At 37.9% G+C, this 19,512-nt stretch overlaps 1 protein-coding gene across 14 annotated transcripts in view; it reads left to right on the forward strand.

Annotated features, from left to right (window-relative positions):
• Mia2 (MIA SH3 domain ER export factor 2) overlaps positions 1 to 19,512 on the forward strand; it is an 89,029-nt gene that overhangs the window by 58,879 nt on the left and 10,638 nt on the right. For 11 of the 14 annotated variants that reach the window (XM_031357895.1, XM_031357896.1, XM_031357898.1 and 8 more), the window contains 9 exons: positions 663 to 709; positions 1,473 to 1,563; positions 3,685 to 3,823; positions 9,557 to 9,658; positions 10,948 to 11,008; positions 11,495 to 11,530; positions 13,159 to 13,226; positions 14,566 to 14,648; positions 16,777 to 16,905. In XM_031357895.1, coding sequence (XP_031213755.1) covers positions 663 to 709; positions 1,473 to 1,563; positions 3,685 to 3,823; positions 9,557 to 9,658; positions 10,948 to 11,008; positions 11,495 to 11,530; positions 13,159 to 13,226; positions 14,566 to 14,648; positions 16,777 to 16,905 — 756 coding nt within the window. The remainder of the gene's footprint in view (positions 1 to 662; positions 710 to 1,472; positions 1,564 to 3,684; positions 3,824 to 9,556; positions 9,659 to 10,947; positions 11,009 to 11,494; positions 11,531 to 13,158; positions 13,227 to 14,565; positions 14,649 to 16,776; positions 16,906 to 19,512) is intronic. The other 3 variants (XM_031357907.1, XM_031357906.1, XM_031357908.1) reach the window with 1 other exon arrangement.

Here is a 19,512-nt window from a genome sequence, read left to right on the forward strand (position 1 = left end):
AAAAAATTGTTGTAATGGAGCGACATGTGACACCCAGGACAAAGCTCTGAGGAGGTGAAGAAAGATTTACTAGAAAATCTAGCTATTTGAGGTGATGAGAGTGGATAGTATTTTACCCAGGCTACTGCTAAAACAGAGAAGTGGAACTATAATGAAGTTATATTTCTACTTTTCCATATATACCTTATCATGTAAGAAATAGTTTTATAATAGAATTTATGCTTAATATTACTTTACTCGGAGCTATTATTTCACTAATACGTTGGATACCATAAGAATCCAAGAGTAGTTAAGTCTGTGGCCAGTGTTTAGGTGAATATTGAGTTCCTATGGGACTGTGTAGTTCGTACTTTGGTTGCTTTTAAGGTCTAGCTTCCTGAGAGTAGATCTAGATCACTCTACCTTACACAAACTGTTATTTTTATTTTAGCTAGTGTTTTTCTGAGACAGTGTCTCACTGTAGTTCAAGTTGTAGTCCAGGCTGGCCTCAACTCATGGTAATACTCCTGTCTCAGCCTTTGGAGTGCCGGGATTGCAGGCAGGCATACTAAGCGCAGCTCCACATTGTTTACTGTGGCAAGAAGAGGGCTTGTAAGGTTAGCTGAGGGGGTAATGAGTCTACTTGGATGTCTTCAGTAATTATGGTTTCATGTTTCACTTAGATAATCAGCCAAAGGGAGCCTTGAAGAAGCTGATTTATGCAGCTAAGGTTTGTATTATAAATCCAAAGATGGGAAAGAGGGCCTAGAGTAGGGATTAAATCTATAGTTCCTTTTTAAAAAAGATTTATTTATTCATTTATTATATGTAAGTACACTGTAGCTGTCTTCAGACACTCCAGAAGAGGGCATCAGATCCCATTACAGATTGTTGTGAGCCACCCTGTGGTTGCTGGGATTTGAACTCAGGACCTCTGGAAGAGCAGTCAGTGCTCATAACCTCTAAGCCATCTCTCCAGCCCCTAAATCTATATTTCCTTAGTAACTAATTTAAAGATGGTTTTACTTTTTTCCATATAATGTTATCTGAGAAATTAATTGCTTTTATATTAACTTTAGAAAGTCACATAATTTTAGAATTTAGAAAATTTCAAGTTCTACAGTAATTCCTTCAATTAAAAATACTTTAAAAATGTTTATTTATTTCATAGTTCCCTTTGTGTGTTGTTTTTCTTTCTGGTTTTATTATTTTCTTAGCTCCATGTCCTATCTTATGAAGTAAATAATAGCTTTCTTTTCTTCTGGTATATTCCTTCTTCCTGTCCTTAGGTAATTTGTAAGAGAAGTCTAGATAATGTAGTGTGAGGGCTGCTTATGTCAGCTGAGTCAGAACAGCTGTAGAGCAGTGTGGGGTGGATCGGGAGACTGGGTGTGTGTGTGTGTGTGTGTGTGTGTGTGTGTGTGTGTGTGCATGTGTGTGTGTGTGTATGTTGTGTAATTGATTATTGCTTTTTCTTCATTCCTTCTTTAAAGTTAAATGCTTCTCTAAAAGCCTTGGAAGGAGAAAGAAATCAAATTTATACTCAGTTATCTGAAGTGGATCAAATAAAAGAAGACCTTACAGGTAAGGTTCTTCTCAATGAGTTTATCTCCTAAAGAGAATGAATTGCTTTTGAGTTTTTCTGTTATTGGTAAAGGCATTTTTAAAGCATGTAAGACTGTGAATTACAGTGTGTCTTAGTGTGAAAGGGAAACCATGACACAGCAACTCTTTTTTTTTAAAAAATTTATTTATTATTATAAGTAAGTACACTGTAGCTGTCTTCAGACGCACCAGAAGAGGGCATCAGATCTCATTACCGGTGGTTGTGAGCCACCATGTATGTAATTGCTGGGATTTGAACTCAGGACCTTCAGAAGAGCAGTCGGTGATCTTACCCACTGAGCCATCTCACCAGCCCAACATGGCAGCTCTTATGAAGGAAAGCATTGAATTGGAGCTGACTTACAGTTCAGAGGTTTAATTCATTGTGATCATGGTGCGAAACATGGCCGTACACAGGTAGACATGATGCTGGAGAAAGAGCTAAGAATTCTACTTCTGGATTGGCAGGCAGCAGGAAGAGACTGAGACAGTGGGACTGGCTTGAGCATTTGAAACCTCAACGCCTACCCTCAGCGACACAGTTATTCCACCAAAGCCACACCTCCTAATACTGCCACTCTCTATGGACTTGTGGGCCTGTGGGTCCATTTTCATTCAAACCACTACATAGTGTTATATGTTCGGTATAGTTTTAGTTGTTAAAAGTATCAAATTGATTTCAGGACATCCAGGAACCTGTGTTGAATGCCCCTCTAATGTTAACTGAACATTTTCATTTATGATTTTTTTTCAATTGTGAAATTGAACTTCAGTTGGGGAATTAGTATGGTCTATTTTAATGTGTGTAACACACACAAACACACACACAGTTTATTAGCATGTGTGGGAGTAATGTTGGATCTATAAAAATAATTTTTTTGTATTGAAAACATTAAGAAATTTTGCTGATAGTGTTCACATTGAAAAATAAATTCTGTCAGTTATGTTTGGAATGTTTAAAAATTAGTATGTCATGTCTTATTTTGTTAGAGAAGAATTCATTTTTTTATATCTGAAAAGAATGTATGGTCATATTCAAATGTCTGCCCTGGTTAACTTTGAATATAGGGCCACAGGCATGCTCGTGTGGCTAGTACTTTACTGTCTGCCATCTTCACATTTTCATGTTCATTCTTTTAGGTAGCTTAGCTGTTGTAATAAAGTTAAAGTCATTATTATTCTTTCCAGTCTCTCTCTCTCTCTTTTTTTAAAGACGTTTATTGTAAAAAGGCAGAGAGAAGGAGAGAGGAGAGAAGCAGAGGCTGGCCATGGCTACATGGAGAGAGTGGGGGAAGGGAATGGGAAGAGAGGGGGAACAAGAGGGCAAGAGTATAAGAGCAAGAGAATAAGAGGTAAGAGAGGCAAGAGTAAGAGTAAAAGCAGGAGGGTAAGATAGCAAGAGAGGTATTCTTTCCAGTCTTGATCTTGTTTGAGACATGGTCTCTCATGAAACTGGAAATGAGCATTTGTTATCAGCTAAAACTATAAACTATAAAATTTTATAGCTAAGCTATAAAATTTTTGGCTTAAATAATAGGGCTGGGTATTTATGGTACTAGTGACTGCACATGCCATAGCTTTGTGCATTCTAGGCATGTGCTCTGCCACTCAGCTGTCTCCACCAGCCTGAACTTAATGTAACTGAGGTGATGTGTTCATTAGATTAGAACAGATATGCAGCATGCGAAATAGGGAGTGCTGAGCGGAAATGCTTGCCTTTGAAGCTCTCGTCTTCACAGCCTTCCTTCAGAAGCTTCCACCTCTCACACTGAGAATCAGATGTTAGAATTAGGATGCTGAAGATTATGGAGATCTTCATAGTAATAGTATTAGCTATTTAAAATAGTGCGTGCAGCATTTCAGTTAAATAGTGAAAAGCAATTCGGCAAAGAAAACATCCCACAGGTTTTCTGTTGTTGCTGGAGGAAGTTTGTTTTGTTTTGTTTTGTTTTGTTTTGTTTTGTTTTGTTTCGTTTCTTTAGTAATTGTCTACAGCGGTATCACCCAGGGGAATGCCTAATCTTGTCTATTTTTAATAGGTTTATTTTCATGAAGTTCCTTTAGTTTTGTTCCTTTATGACTTTTCAATAATTTCTTTAGAGCATATCAAAAGTCTTGAGTCTAAACAAGCGTCTTTGCAGTCAGAAAAGACACAGGTTGAAAATGAGAGACAGAAACTTCAACAGAAACTGAAAGTAATAACTGAGCTGTACCAAGAAAATGAAATGAAACTTCACAGGTAAGAAGGGTTGGGTAAGCCGGGTGGTGGTGGCGCACGCCTTTAGAGGCAGGCAGATTTCCGAGTTGGAGGCCAGCCTGGTCTACAGAGTGAGTTCCAGGACAGCCAAGGCTATACAGAGAAACCCTGTCTCGAAAACAAACAAACAAACAAACAAACAAACAAAAAAGGGTTGGGTAATTCCATTGAGTGGCAAGTGAAATGGCTATAAAGTAATGATTCTCAGCCTTCCCAGTGCTGTGGCCTTCATACACTATGGTATGCTGACCCCAACCATCAAATTATTCTGTTCCTACTTCATAACTGTAATTTTGCTACTGTTATGAGTTGTAATGTAAATCTCTGATGTGCGCCCCTGAAGGGGTCCTGATCCACATGTTTAAAACTGCTGCTCTAAACTAAGTGTTATATATTCATGGCCTTAAAGCTTACGATCATTGGAAGTTCTCAGCTATATTGCACTATTCACTTTTAAGAATGTTATTTGATCTTGGAACAAGTTTTTCTTCATGGAAGAAAGTGGAAATGGTGTTTGAATTTCCAAGCTATCTCACCAAATCTTCCTTAATGTCTAGTAAACAGTTATCAGATTATTGCCTTAAACTAATAGTGATAAGTGGGCTCAGAGAATCTGAGTGATCTCTTTGGATGGAACTGCCTGATGTGTGTAAAACTGATTCGTTTCTCCTGTGCAAATTAGTCTGGCTCAGTCTCCTTGGCCTAGTTAATAAATGACCATGTCATTTGCCTTATGTTCAGGCAGCCGCTCAAGTCATCCTAACATGCCGCCTTTGTATCCCATATTCGTCTTTTCAGCTTTTCTATCCTTAGTATGATGGCATTTCCCCTCTGCCACTGCTCTGGTTAAAGTGCCATTGGCAGTAGTTGGCTTGTCACAGTGGCCTCAGGAGTGTCATCTTAGCACCTTAACTTCCTGTGCTGTCTTTTCTCTGTGATCACAGAGTAACTGAAAACATGACTTGTGGTTCCATACCTTGTCCTTCTTGGACGCCCCTAAGTACATTTAAACAGATTTAATGCAAAACTTCATCTTGTCTATCAGTGCCTTCTATAGCTGGCCTTCTGGCTATCTCTGTAGCTTATTCTGATTCTCTTTCTTTGTTGCTCTCTGTGGACACTGACTTTCTTGAGTTTTGTTGTGTCAAGCACATCTGTATCTTAAGATCTTTTATGCATGCTTCTTTTGCCTTCAGTAGTTGCTGTTCCCCATCTGTGTTTGTATAGTTTGATCCTTTGTTTTATTTGGGTCTAGGTTCAGCTGTTATCTTAAAATGCTTCCTTGGCTGCCCTAACTAAAACAATAATACCTGAACATAATGTGTGCCCTCTACCTGCTAATAAATTTAAACTCTGTGAGAAATACCATATTTTTGTATATGTTCCCAGTGCCTAAACTGGAGGAAAATGGTAGGTTTCCTGTCAACATTTGTTGAACATACAGATGTGTGTCCTCAGTACGCTTACCTATTGATGTTAGACTGTACCTATGCATGATGATGCCCAGATGGAGGGAGCGAGAAGACCCCTGAGGTCCTGATCTGGAGACTGCAGATTTCCAAGTACAAATTAGAGCATAGACTTTTCATTATGAAAGCTAGCAGACTTTCATTTCCCTTTAGGAAGTTAATGAAAGTTGGAAGTCCTTATGCTTCATACATTCTGGATGTAAAGTTGGTCTCTTGATAGAATTTGTTTGTAACATTAAAAAGCCTGTTCCTACAAAGATTTCATGGCCTTTCATGGATATGCTGAGAGAGAGAAAGGATTTGAGTTTCCCAGAGTGAGCACTCCCAGTTGAGGATGAACACAGCAACTTCTTTCAGTTCTCAGTCTGTAAACAAGTACCCTTCTTGCAGTTACTGAGCGCCACAGTGTTTGAGAGCCATTTATTTGGTGACTTAACTGTTCACATAGACCCAAGCATATGCTTGAGTGCTGTTGAGTGTTCCTAATGGGAAGAAGGCCATGATGTATTTTGTGTAGAAAATACCACATATCAGATAGATTTTGTTTGGTATAACTTACGGTGCCATTGTCTGTGAGTTTAATGTTAGGAAATCTACAATATATATAAAATAAAACATCTTTTATTTTGTGAGACTGTTTCATGTGCTGCCATGCTGGCTTGACCTGGTTGGTATATAGTCAAGAATGATGTTCAACTCCTGCTCTTCCTGCTTTCACTCCCAAGTGCATAGATTACAGGTGTTTGCCACCAGTGTAGTTTTTATTCATTTATTTTTTAGAATGTATTATTTTAAGTTATGCAGATGTGTGTGGGTCTGTGCACATGAGTGCTGGTGGCTGCAGAGGTCAGAAGTGTTGGATTCCCCCTGGAACTATAGTTACAGTTATGAGCCACTATACATGGGTCCTGGGAACTGAACTCAGATCCTCTGCAAGAACAGTGTGTGCTCTTTCTTAACTTGCTGGACTATCTCTCTAGCCCATAAATATTTATTTCTATTTCTGTGCATGTGTAAGTTCCTACAAGTATATCTATGTGACATGTGTGCCTGGTGCCCTCCAAGGGCAGACCATGGCGTTGGGTCCCTTGAGACTAGAGTTACAGATGTTTATGAGCTGCTGTGTGGGTGCTGGGAACAACATGGGCCTATACAAGAGCAGTGAGTGTCCCTAAGCACTGAGCTACCTCTCTAGCCCCTGGCAAGTTTTAAATAAAGCATCTATACGTAAAACAAAGTTGTGTATTGTTTAGTCGGTAAGTTTTGTGAAGAGAGATTAACAGAACAGTAAGCTTGTATTATCCTCAGGAAAAGTAGCCCCAGTATTTGCTAATTAACAATTTATGATTACTTAGAATAGAATGAGCTATGTATTTGAAAAGTAGTAGAGAATATTAATGCTCTATTGAGATATGACTACTGGATTGTGGGTTACTCCCACTTACTTCCAACTCTGGTGCTACATTCACTCCCATGGATCCATCAATCATTGGTCAAGAAAATGCCTCTCAGGCCTGGCTACAGCTTAGTCTTGGGGAAGTATTTTCTCAATTGTCTACAGTTTGTGAGACGTTAACAAAAAACTAACTAGCACAACTTTCTGTATCCCCAAATATTATATATCCTATTCTGAAGATACTCACTACTCAAATTGAATTATGCTACTGGCTCTTCAAGGTAGGAAAGAGGATGTTGGTAGAATGGTTAAAATGCTAGATTTGATTCTTGCCTGTTTAGGATATAATATTGGCTCAGTAATTTTCTGGATTTCTTTTTTTAGATTCAGATTTAATACACAGGCCCTTTTTGCATGTGACCTTTGCAGTAGTGTATGGAAATTGCTTTGTGGGATATATCAGTTCTGATGTGATTTTAAAAATGTATTTTCTTAATGTTTTTTTTATGACTCTCATGTGTTGCTTGTACTTTTAAAGTTAATATCGGGAAGAAGTGAAATATTAGAACCTAGGAGTTGTGGTGCACTGCTTTAAGTAAATGATTCTTTAAAGTTCCACCAGTGGAAATTACTTTGATGATGCCATTTTCAACTCTAAGGCAGTAGTAGTTACTTTTCTGTTGCTGTGATAAAACACCATGACTGAAAACGCTAAACAAACACAGCGAAAACCAAAAACCTGGAATACTGTGAGGTCAGCTGGTAAACGGGGGAGCCTTTTACCAAAATGGTGAGGGAATGTGGAAGCTGAGAGATCATACCCTAAGCTTGAAGAAGACAGAATGCTCCCAAGACCTGCACCCGGTGATGGCCATATGACACATAATGACATGTTGGTTAGCTATGAATTATAGATATGATGACACTTTTATGACACTGCCACCCACTGAATGTTAGCCATCTTGGGTGGTATAAGTTCAGTTTGATGTCCAGAGTAAGGCAATGGATTTTTGGTGCATTTCTCAGAGATCTGTTGATACCTTGTGTGTAACTATATTAGGTTCTATGTACTGCATTTTCGTTTTTGTGTCACAGGAAAAATAGTTCCTTCTTTGCTGATGTTCTTTATTTTATTAGCATAATTATGAGGCCTGGAACCAAATCCTTTGTTTTTACTACCAATTAAAAATATGGGGGTAGGTGTGATTGTTCAGACCTTTAGTCCTAGCCCCCAGGAAGCAGAGACAGGCCTATCTTTGTGAATTAAGAGACCAGCCTGGTCTACAAAGTGAGTTCCAGGCCAGCCAGAGCTACATTGTGAGACTTTGTCTTAAAAAATAAACAACAGCAAAAACAAAAAACAAAAAGCCACAGTTTATTAGTTGTTAGCAGCTTCTTATTAACAAACATAATGCTTTATTATAGGAAATCTTGATAAATGGTACATACTTATGTTTTTATTAATATTTATATTGGCTAAAACACTTGGGACTTAAGATAATAGTAGTAGCACTGTAATGAGCAAAATATGATCTTGGGTTTATAATGCTAAATTTTATGTCAGAAATACACAGACCCTTTTGCATGTGACCTTTGCAGTAATGTATGGCGATTGCTTTGTGGGATGTATCAGTTCTAGTGTGAGTTTAAAAATGTAGTTGGTTATATGTATTACTACATTAAAAGAAATAAAGTACTCTGCTTTTTGTTTTTAAATTATTTATTTACATTCTAGCCTTGCCCTCCCTCCACTCTCTCCTCCCACATTTCCTCATCCTATTCCTCCTTCCCATTTTAGGTAAAATCATCCATTTCATCGAGATTTTCCAGTTTTGTTGAGTATAGGCTTTAGTAGTGTAGGATCTCATGATTTTTTATATTTCCTCAGTTTTTGTTGTTAGGTCTCCCTTTTCATTTCTGATTTTGTTAATTTGGATACTGTCTCTGGGTCCATTACTTAGTTTGGCTAAGGATTTATCTATCTTGTTGATTTTCTCAAAGAATCAGCTCTTGGTTTTGTTGATTCTTTGTATCATTCTCTTTGTTTCTGACTGGTTGATTTCTGCCTTGAGTTTGACTATTTCTGGCTGTCCAGTCCTCTTGGGTTTGTTTGCTTCTTTCTGTTGTAGAACTTTCAGGTGTACTGTCAAGTTGCTTATAGTTTCTTTACGAAGGTACTTAGTGCTATGAATTTTCTTCTTAACACTGCTTTCATTGTGTTCCATAAGTTTGGGTATGTTGTATCTTCATTTTCAATTGAATTTTATAAAGTCTTCGATTTCTTTCTTTCTTTCTTCCTTGACCCAAGTTATCATTGAGTAGAGAGTTACTCGTTTCCCAGGAGTATGTAGGCTTTCTGTTGTTTTATTGTTATTGAAGTCCAGTTTTAGTCCATGGTGATCTGATAGGATGCGTGGGATTATTCTAATCTTCTTGTATCTGTTGAGGCTTGTTTTATGTCTGATTATATATGGCCAATTTTGGAGAAGGTTCCAAGAGGTTCTGAGATGAAAGTATATTCTCTTGTTTTGGGGTTAAATGTTCTGTAGATATCTGTTAAATCTTTTTGGTTCATCACTTCTATTATTTTCACAGTGTCTCCATTTAGTTTCTGTTTTGATGACCTGTCTATTGGTGAGACTGGGGTGTTGAAGGCTTACACTATTAATGTGTAAGGTCAGTGTGTGTTTTGTGCTTTAGTAAAATTTCTATTATGTGTGTGGGTGCCCTTGCATTTAGGGCATAGATGTTCAGAATTGGACTTCCTCTTGGTAGTTTTTTCCCTTGATGAATATGAAGTGTCCTTCCTCATCTCATTTGATAACTTTTGGTTGTATTTTTTGTTTTAAGGAAGTTAACAGTAGAAGAAAATTACCGATTAGAGAAAGAAGAAAAACTTTCCAAAGTAGATGAGAAAATCAGCCATGCCACTGAGGAGCTAGAGACCTGCAGGTATGAAGCACACATTCTTGTTGGGAAACTCAGTAGCAGGGAACAGTAACTAAAATGGTAGTGTTGGCTTGTTTGTTTGTTTGTTTGTTTGTTTGAGACAGGATTTCTCTGTGTAGTCCTGGCTGTCTTGGAATTCACTTTATAGACCAGGCTGGCCTCGAACTCAGAGATTCGCCTTTCTCTGTCTCCCATGTGCCGGTACTTCATGCATGCACCACCACCACCAGCAGCAGTGAAATGGCTTATCTTTTTATTTCATTACTTTTCATTGAGATTTATTTGTATCTTGCATTTATTCAGAAAATATAAGGGAATTTTTTTTCTTTTTAGGGATTTGATACTTAAGTCTCACATTGAATAGACACATTTTATGTGAATGTCAAGAAGTTTGTAAATAGTTATTAATGCCATTGTGGTGGCATATGCACAGTATCCTGCTCTGTAATCCCAGCACATGGGAGGTAGAACAAAATGATCACAAGATCAAGGCCAGCCTTGGCTAAATAGTGAGTTTCAAGCCAGGTTGGCCTACATGAGACCCTGTCTTGCAGAAGGGAAATGGAGAGAGCAGTTAGTTCCAGCTCAAATGGGGAAGAACGTACACAGAGTAACATTCAGTAAGCGTGCTATGAAGTGAGCTGGTCACACTTGGCATTGGCTCAGTCCTCAGTGGATCTAAGGAAACAGGATGTCTGTCACAGAGAGGCAAGCAGAGCGGCGCTCTGAGTCAATCATATTGGGACTTCTCTTTACTCCGGGAAGAGTAAGTTCGCATTTTGTCTAACAGAAATTACCTTTGTTTCGTAAAGGCAGTAAGTCATATTTTGCCTTCTAAGAGTTCCTTTCCTGGGACTTCTGCCAAGATTACAGGCATCTGAGTTAATCTCTCAGGATTTTACATCCTGAAAATGAAAACCTGAGGGCCAGTATGGTGGCATGTGCCTGTGACTCCAGAACTTGGGATGGAGAAAGAGGAAATTATAAATTTGCTCAAGGCTAGGCTAGGGTACATGGTGAGACCTTGTTTGTTGTATAAATCCTTATGTGACTTTGTTTTAGCCTCACCCAAGCAGTGGCACTCAAAAGGCTTAATTGAGGTTAAAACTAAGACAGGAAACCTGCTTTGGTGGTGGCGTGTGCCTTTGATGCTAGCACTCAAGTGGCAGGTGCGGTTGAATCTCTCTGAGTTTGAGGCCAGCCTCCCCAGTGCTGGGGTCAAAGGCATGCACTACCACCCCCGTTTATACGTTTGCAGTCATGTGCTCTCGTTTCTTATTTGTTCCTCATAGGCAGCGTGCCAAGGATCTTGAAGAAGAGCTGGAAAGAACGATTCATTCTTACCAGGGGCAGGTGTGTGTGTGACTTCAGTTGTGTACACAATTAAAACAGTTTGACCCTCTAGAACTGACGCTAGCTTCTTTTCTTCCTGAGGAGTTCAAGAGCCTGTGATAAAGTTCCAGGGAGCTAAAAAAAAAGATTTTGAAATAAAAATTACAAAATTTTTTTGTAATTTTTTTTTTCTATCTTTGGGGATGAGGATTATGTAGTCTGATGAATGTCTGTTACCTTTGCAGCCCCATGCTGGGCTCCTCATCTGCTCCTTGGGAACTCAGGTTATCACATGTGGTTTGTTAGCATTATAGAAATTTACATTCAGTTTTTAAGAGTTCAGTAGAGTAGATCATGTATATGCATGAAAGTGTATCTTCAAATACTAGAACTGCTTCTTCAGAGATGTTGGGGCAGCTTGAGTTTATAGCTTGTGCACTAAATTTTAGTACTGGGAATGAATAATTTTTTTTTGTTTAAAAATTTTTTAATAACTTTATTTTTTAGGTTATTTCTCATGAAAAAAAAGCACATGATAATTGGGTAAGTTTTAAGTCTTCCTAAAGTCCTCTGTCAAATCCTTTCAGAAAATATACTGGTCATTTTAGATTAGGGTAGAATACAGACAGTATTTAAAAAATAATCACTTCTTATTAATTTTATTAATTTTACTAGTGATGAAAATAGTATTAGAGACCACAGGATGCACTGAGAAGTGATTATCTTTTATTTTATACTTTATTTGTACTTTTCTTTCTGAATGTACTTAGTAATAAAATCACATAAATTATAAATTTCTTTTAATGGAATCCTGGGGGTTGTCAAGATGGCTCAGTAGGTAAGAGCACGGCTGCCATTCCAGAGGAGCTGACCTGAGTGGTTCTGAGCGTGTCAGCTGCCTCACAGGGCCTGTAAGGCTAGTTCCAGGTGGTCCGCTGCCCTCTTCTGTTCTCTTGGCACACCTCCACTCACATGCGTGCGCACACAGCAAGCAGATCATAATTCTAGTAATTCCACTTATGTCACATTCACCCAGAATACTCGTACACATAAAACTAAATAAAATTTGAAAACAGTTCAGTGAATTGTTACATTTTACTAGTTAATGTTGTTATTGGTGTAACATTATTGGTGTAATTATTTTTGTTCAAATTTGATTTTATGATCACATATTGGAAAATAATTTACACAGAAATCTTTGTTGATAGTACTAAAATATATTTAAGCATTGCTTTCTGTGAATGTTTAGTTTGTTCATTGGCTACCATCAATTCTAATGTATGTTTCACAGTTTTAAGTAAAAGCAAAATTGAAAGTTGAGTTTCTTTTACTTGTAAGTGGCTGATGGTTATAGACTAGTAGCTTTTTTTCTGCATTTGATTTATTTAATGTTTTATATATTCTGTGGCTAAACTGTAGAGTCCATAGAATGGCTGAAAAGCATGTGGAACACCATATACTTAGCCTTTGTTAATATATATGTACTACCAACACACACACACACACACACACACACACACTACTTAAATAGTATTTGTACATTGTTCTATACATTTTTTTGTTTTGTTTTTTTTTGTTTTGTTTTTTTTCTGAGACAGGGTTTCTCTGTGTAGCCCTGGCTGTCCTGGAACTCATTTTGTAGAACAGGCTGGCCTCGAACTCAGAAATCCACCTGCCTCTGCCTCCCAAGTGCTGGGATTAAAGGCGTGCGCCACCACCGCCTGGCCACATTGTTCTATACTTAATGGATGTGTAGTATACACTGGTTGTATTTAATTACTAGAAACATGACCTCTGTTGGCAATCTGTGAAGCTATTTGTAATTTCCCAGAATTATGGACATCATAACTTTGCCCTACCTTGTCTGCCAGCATGCCTCTTATGATTGGATATGTACATCATCAAATAATTCTAGGCCCTGATTTGTATCTAAATAGCAACATTCATTACCAAGTACCTGTTAGACTCCAGGTTCATGTTTTGGCTGGCATGAAACTCATTCCCCTTTTAAATTAATTCTCCAAATTTAAAATGTTTTGTATTCAGTTTAATAGATAACAGACTCATATCTGTTTCCAGTTATGATATTATATACTATCATGCTGATATTTATGTTGTTCTTGGATTTAAGTTTATTTATATATATTTTCAAATGTGTTATTTTCTTCAAGCTGGCAGCTCGGACTCTTGAAAGAAATCTCAATGATTTAAGAAAAGAAAATGCCTACAACAGACAAAAGTAAGTGTCAATGTGGGAATACTTTAAAAGCCAGAAATAGTTTCTTTGTTATATGATATTTGTATAAAAATAAATAAAAAATTGTAGTTCCCACAGAATCTCTTATCTAGTTAGTTTTACTAGGTATGAAGTTATTTATTTTTTATTTGTTTGAAATACTTTTTCAGGCCACTACAGTGACACTTTAAAGAAGCTTTTACAAGTTACACTATAAAAAGTGTAACTTAAAAAAAAAATTAATGAGCTCCCAGGGCCTTGGAGGGACCCATGGCTCCAGCCACATATGTAGCAGAGGATGGCCTTGTTGGACATCAATGAGAGGAGAGGCCCTTGGTCCTGTGAAGGCTTGATGCCCAGGGTAGGGGAATGCCAGGGTGGGGTAGCACACTCATAGAAGCAGGGGGTTGGCAATGGGATAGGAGGCTTGTTGGGGGGGGGTGACAGGGGAAGTCAATAATATTTGAAATGTAAATAAAGAAAATATCCAATGAAACAAAATTAAACCAGTATAAGTGGACGGAAAAGAGAACGGGTGAACAAAAGGATGTGTCTCTCTGGTACAGTGATGCTTAGAACTCTTCGTTCTTCACTGTGAGAGGGATAAAGTATTTATTGTCTCAGCCTCAGGTTGCTGTTGTTAGGAGTCATGTTGTACAGAAAGAAAGTGAAAGAAAGAATAAAAACGACAAGTAAATGCTTTTCTCAGGGTGGCAGCAGTCTTCTGGACTTGCCTGCCAAACTGTACTTTTAACATCATTAAAACTAGTTCCTGTCTGCTGGCTTGTAGCTCAGAAATTAAAGTCAGACAGTTGTATTATTCTAGGTGTAAGGTTCAGGAACTAAATAACATTTGTTTAACAGTGTGACATTTAAAAATACTAAGTTTAAAAATAAAGTAGTAGAGTCATTTAGTGGGATTTCCAGTTTCATGAGGGCAGTATAGGTAACTTGGGGCAGTTCTGTGTGGTAGCTAGCCCTGGCCTTTTCATTTAGAACAAGTCAGTTAAACTCCCTGCCTCAGTTTCCTTAGTTATAAAATGATATATTTGCATTGGTTCATCTTGAATGGTTCTCCTACTTCAGAAATGTGGACTCTGCGAGGTAGCACTCACCAGTCTAATTTTAAAGAACCAAATAATTCCAAGCATCAGGGCTCTAACAAGAAGCCAGTCAGCCCGAGTCAGTGTGGGGCTGTGGCAGGCATGTGGCCAGAGCACCCCCCGGCCTTCTCTCTCTGCAGATGTTGAGCTTGTGAGAGTAGCTGCTTTCGAAGTGGCCTTTGCTTAAAATGTGTTTCTCTTGGATGAGTAACTTAGAGATGTTTGTTCTTTGTTTGCAGATTAACTGAAACAGAGTTTAAATTTGAACTTTTAGAAAAAGATCCTTATGCACTTGATGTTCCAAATACAGCATTTGGCAGAGGTAGTCTTTTTTTTTTAAACCCCTTGTTTGAAATACATATTATATATCATATATATATCGTATATATAGTGTACATTAGTGTAAGTTAACATTTTCATTTAACAGTATTTTGGGTTTCATAGCCAGCATTCTATTTGAAACTATTTTATTAACTCTTTTAAGTTTCTGGGTTTTGTTTTGCTAGCAATAAAAATGATTGGTATCTCTCCTTTTCAGTAGATCTCATGACAGATATTTAGTGTTGTCAACTCCTTGAAATGTCCAGTGCTTTTAATTAAAATTCCCAGTAGCTAATTTTTGAGACAATGAATGAGAAATACTTAAGTGGAATGACATTGTGACTGTTTACATATTAACAATACTTGGAAATTTTCTTGATTAAAGTGAGAATTAGCATAGTTCTTCACGAAATTCCCGAGGTACTGACTTAAAGTCAGAGCAACCTTAGTTTAAAGTGTCATTGCTATAACTATTCTAGGGAGGGCTAGCCCATAAAGATGCAGTTGCTATCTCTGCCCATTTATTATTGAGTTAAACATCTTAAGGGTAATTTTAACTGAAGTGGAATTAAATTCCTGTTGGTATGAAAAGAAATCTTTATAGGTGGACTCTAACCTCTGGAAGTTATCAGATCACTTTTGAGCATCAACTTTCGTTAAAATGTAAATATGTCTTACATTCTAAAATATCAGATTAGTGTTGATTTCAAGTAGTAGCAGAGTTTGGAGTGGGACGAATATATAAGGGGATATTAGTGTGGACCCAGTGTAGGAGTCTGAGGGGGCGTAAACCATGCTGTGATCTTTCTGCAAACTATTGGGTAGAACAGGTACACTTTATAAGACTTACTGTGTTTGAAGTATGAATTTCTAAAGATTTAAGTTGATTTGTTGTTGTTGTTTTTTGACCTTTGGAAGCCTAACCACAAATTGAGAGTGATTAAGATTAAGTTCTTGGTCATTGGAATACAGAGAAATTTATTGGATGCATGATCGTATATAACTGAATCTTTTATTTATAAGGATACAAAAGTGACTCTGAGTACTTTATGTATTTATTTACTTTCAAATTCTGACTTTTACTAAAATGTTTCATGGTTGAACATGGCCTGTCTGGCTCTGACATAAATCATGCACTTGCATATTATAAATCTTCCCATTTGAAATATTGGAAGGAATATCATAATTCCAAGCCATCACCATCTAGGTGTAGTGGCAGACACCTTTAACACTAGTACTCTGAGGAAAGGACAGGCTAGTCTCTGCGGCTAAGGCCAGTCTGGTCTACATATCCAGTTCTAGTGCCATATAATGAGACTGTTTCAAAAAACAAAACAGAACAACAAAACAAACAAAAAAAGCACACCAACTTCATGCTCCCTAAATCTTTCTGTAACTCCTAAGCACCGCTAGCATCTTTGTTTAACCTATGTCGTTACTTATAATAAGCTAGTGTTTTTGTTTTGTTTGGGACTTGTCTGTTGGTTAGTTTTTATGTACCATGTGTTCTGAAAATGGCATTTATTTAACCACATAAAATTTCTCTGGAAACATGTAGCTTGTCCTCAGCATTGCACAGATAAAAATAATTACATCCAACACAGACAGAAACACCTTCACATTTTAGAATTCATAACTCTCTCAGGGCTGAAGAGATGACTCAGCTGTTAAGAGGACTTGAGTTCTCTTTCTAGCACCTGAGTCAATGGCTCATGGTCCCTGTTAAGTTCAGCTCCAGGGGATCTACTGCCTTTGGCTTTGTAGACTACTGCCACTTACACGTACATACCCACACATAGACAAATACGTATGTGCAAAGTTAAAAATAAAATCAAACTTTTAAGTACATCAGAATAATATTTAGCTGTATTATATGTGTAAAGGTGATAATTCAAGTTCTGAGTATTCATATATACAATCTAATGTTTTTAGTTGACTAATAACTAATTTGTTGAAAAGCTTTAAAAGCAGCAGGCTCCTCATTTTATTTAATCCCGTGTAGTGTTCAGGGCACAGATGAGATTTGGGTCGACAGTAGGGTAACCTGATGACAGTTGCTGAATGGCATTCTAACGTTTCAGTACAGCTAATTGGACATGCATTTATATCTGCTGTTTTAATTATTCCAGAGCACTCCCCATATGGTCCCTCACCACTGGGCCGGCCTCCATCCGAAACGAGAGCTTTTCTCTCCCCTCCCACTCTGTTGGAGGGTCCGCTCAGACTTTCACCTTTGCCTCCCGGGGGAGGAGGAAGAGGTACATTTGTCTAAACATTTTTACTACTCTAAATTCCTTCCTTCCTTTATATTTTCATCTCAACTTACCTTTAAAAATCTGTAAGTAGACATTTGGAAAAGACAGGCATTCCTTGCACTTATCAGAGATTTGCTTATTTATTTTAACTGGGTAGAGAATAAGGACCAGCTGTGGCGGCACACACCTTTAATCTCAGCAGCTGGAAGGCAGAAGCAGGAGGACCTCTGTTAGTTTGAGGCCAGCATGGTATATATAGTAGTTTCCAGGCTGTTCAGAGCTGCAGAGTAAGATTCTGCTTCAAAAAACAAACAAAAAACCAAACCTCTCTAGCACCTTATTCTGATATGTGTTTCTTTTACACAGTGTAGTGTAGGTGACCATCCCAACTCTGACTGCAGTGTAGTGCAGGAGTCTTAGTCAGGGTTTCCAGTGTTATGAAGAGACACCATGACTAAGGCAACTCTTATAAAGGACAGCATTTAATTGGGGCTGGCTTACAGGTTCAGAGGTTCAGTCTATTTTCATCAAGGCAGGAACATGGCAGCATCCTAGCAGGCATGGTGCTAGGGAAGGAGCTGAGAGTTCTACATCTTGTTTCAAAGGTAACTAGAAGACTGTCTTCTAAGCAGCTAGGAAGAGGGTCTGAAAGCCCGCCCCTACAGTGAGTGACACACTTCCTCCAACAAGGCCACACCTCCTCATAGTGCCAGTCCCCGGGCCAAGCATACTCAAACCACCACAGTGGCCATCCCAACTCTAATAAGCAGTGTAGTGCAGGTAGCCATCCCAACTCTGAAAATATAGAAATCTCAGAGTGCTCGGAATTCCAGACTCTAGGTGTAGCACTTAAAAAGTTGTGAATTTTGAAGCATCTCATTTTGCAGTTTTTAGATTTATGATGCTCATCTGTTTATAGTCACAAATCAAACAAACAAACAAAAACCATAAGATATAGCAGTAATAGCCAGCATAAAATGTGTTTTTTTATGAAACAGGATTAAAATGTAGAATTTTCTAAATATATGCATGTTATATATAAATTAACATTTTTTTTAATTGTAGAAAAATCAAAACATGAAAGTCCCATTCTCCTTTTTGAATCATGATGGAAGTCAGAAGGTTGTTTTCTACAGAGTTTTGATGGGGCCTTTTCAAGAGACCAAACTTTTACTTACACTTTGAGAGAGAGACTAAGCCTGTCTGCATGTTCCCATACCACCTTGCTTTTTCTGTATTTCCATAGCTACATTAAGTACATGAACTGCTAATGAATGTCTCTAACCACTTATGTAAGTGATCTAACAAACTAAATGTGAAGCAGAAACAAATGAGACTATAAAACATACCAGCATTTCATACTGAGTCCCCGAGTCTCCAGAGTCTCCCAGGCAACAGGTCCTTCTGCTAACCCAATACCATTGCACATACTTTAGAACCTTATTCTTGGGAGTTGGCTTTAATCAGTGAGATCACCAGTTTCCCAGGTTCCCAGTGTTCAGTGCTGCAGGGGAAGCAGCCTTTTTTCTCTTCGTTAATCTTCTTGGCCCTCAGTTTGCTCTATGTAGAATTGTTTTCATGTTTCAGCTCCTGAATTTGGTACCAGCCATGGCTCACCTCAGGAAGAGCTTAGCTTGTGTTGTTTTTGAACTGGAAACGTCTAGGGAAAGTAACTATGCCACAAACATGGAGCCCTAGGAGGTTGTATTGAACACTCCAGAATTGGTTTTTTTTTTTTTTTTGAAATTTACATGTCTACAGTAAGCTTTGGGCTTAGGGCTGTCAGTCAATGCCACCAGTGTTTACACTTCAACTTACAGAAATGTATGTCATGTCATGATACATACCTATAGCAACACAACTGAAACCAGCCACATAACATATTTGCCATTGCACTTTTGTGATTTGTGATATTTCTTGTAGAGGGTTATCACATTTCATTAAGAGAAGAATATTCATTAAGACAAAGTTAATTTGCACAGCACACATAGGTAGCAGCTAGCTATACCTCAGCATAGTACCCTAGAAATAGGATTTAATTGGCTAAACTAATTCACTGGAAGTTGAATTGCATAAGTCAAGGATTGCTTGTAGTCAAATGCATGCTTGAAATTAGAGTAAAAATTACTTTTCCTTTCTCATCTCTGGTTAAGTCCTGTCCTCTTCTATTTAATTGCTTTTAAGTGACAATATGTTCAGATTATTTGCAAGGTTGTTTGCTGTCTATTCAAAAAGCTACAGGAGTTCTTGGTAAGTTACCTACAGGCTTAAAATGTTGATTTGGATCACGTTTCCTATGCCAGTAAAAGGAATTTTGTGGCTCCTTCTACTTCCTCTTGGTATCTTGAAATTTGAAAGCTTGAATAAGATTGTGTATAAGGAAAACAATTTATTTTTTAGAGAGTGAATTGTATATAACTGATTCTTAAAACCCTTTAAGCTTTTGTAATTTTAGGTTTGCAATATCTCCTTGGTAGTTTCTTGGCCTGTGACTTTGGTCCTCTGGTAGCAAATGCTGGGGAGAGCCTTCTGAGTCTCTCATTAAGGCCTGTGTGCTTCAGTGGAGATGTGTGCAGCTAAGGCCTGTGTGCTTCAGTGGAGATGTGTGCA

This window comes from Mastomys coucha, unplaced genomic scaffold (assembly GCF_008632895.1).
Source record: "Mastomys coucha isolate ucsf_1 unplaced genomic scaffold, UCSF_Mcou_1 pScaffold6, whole genome shotgun sequence".
NCBI classification, from domain to species: Eukaryota; Metazoa; Chordata; class Mammalia; order Rodentia; family Muridae; genus Mastomys; species Mastomys coucha.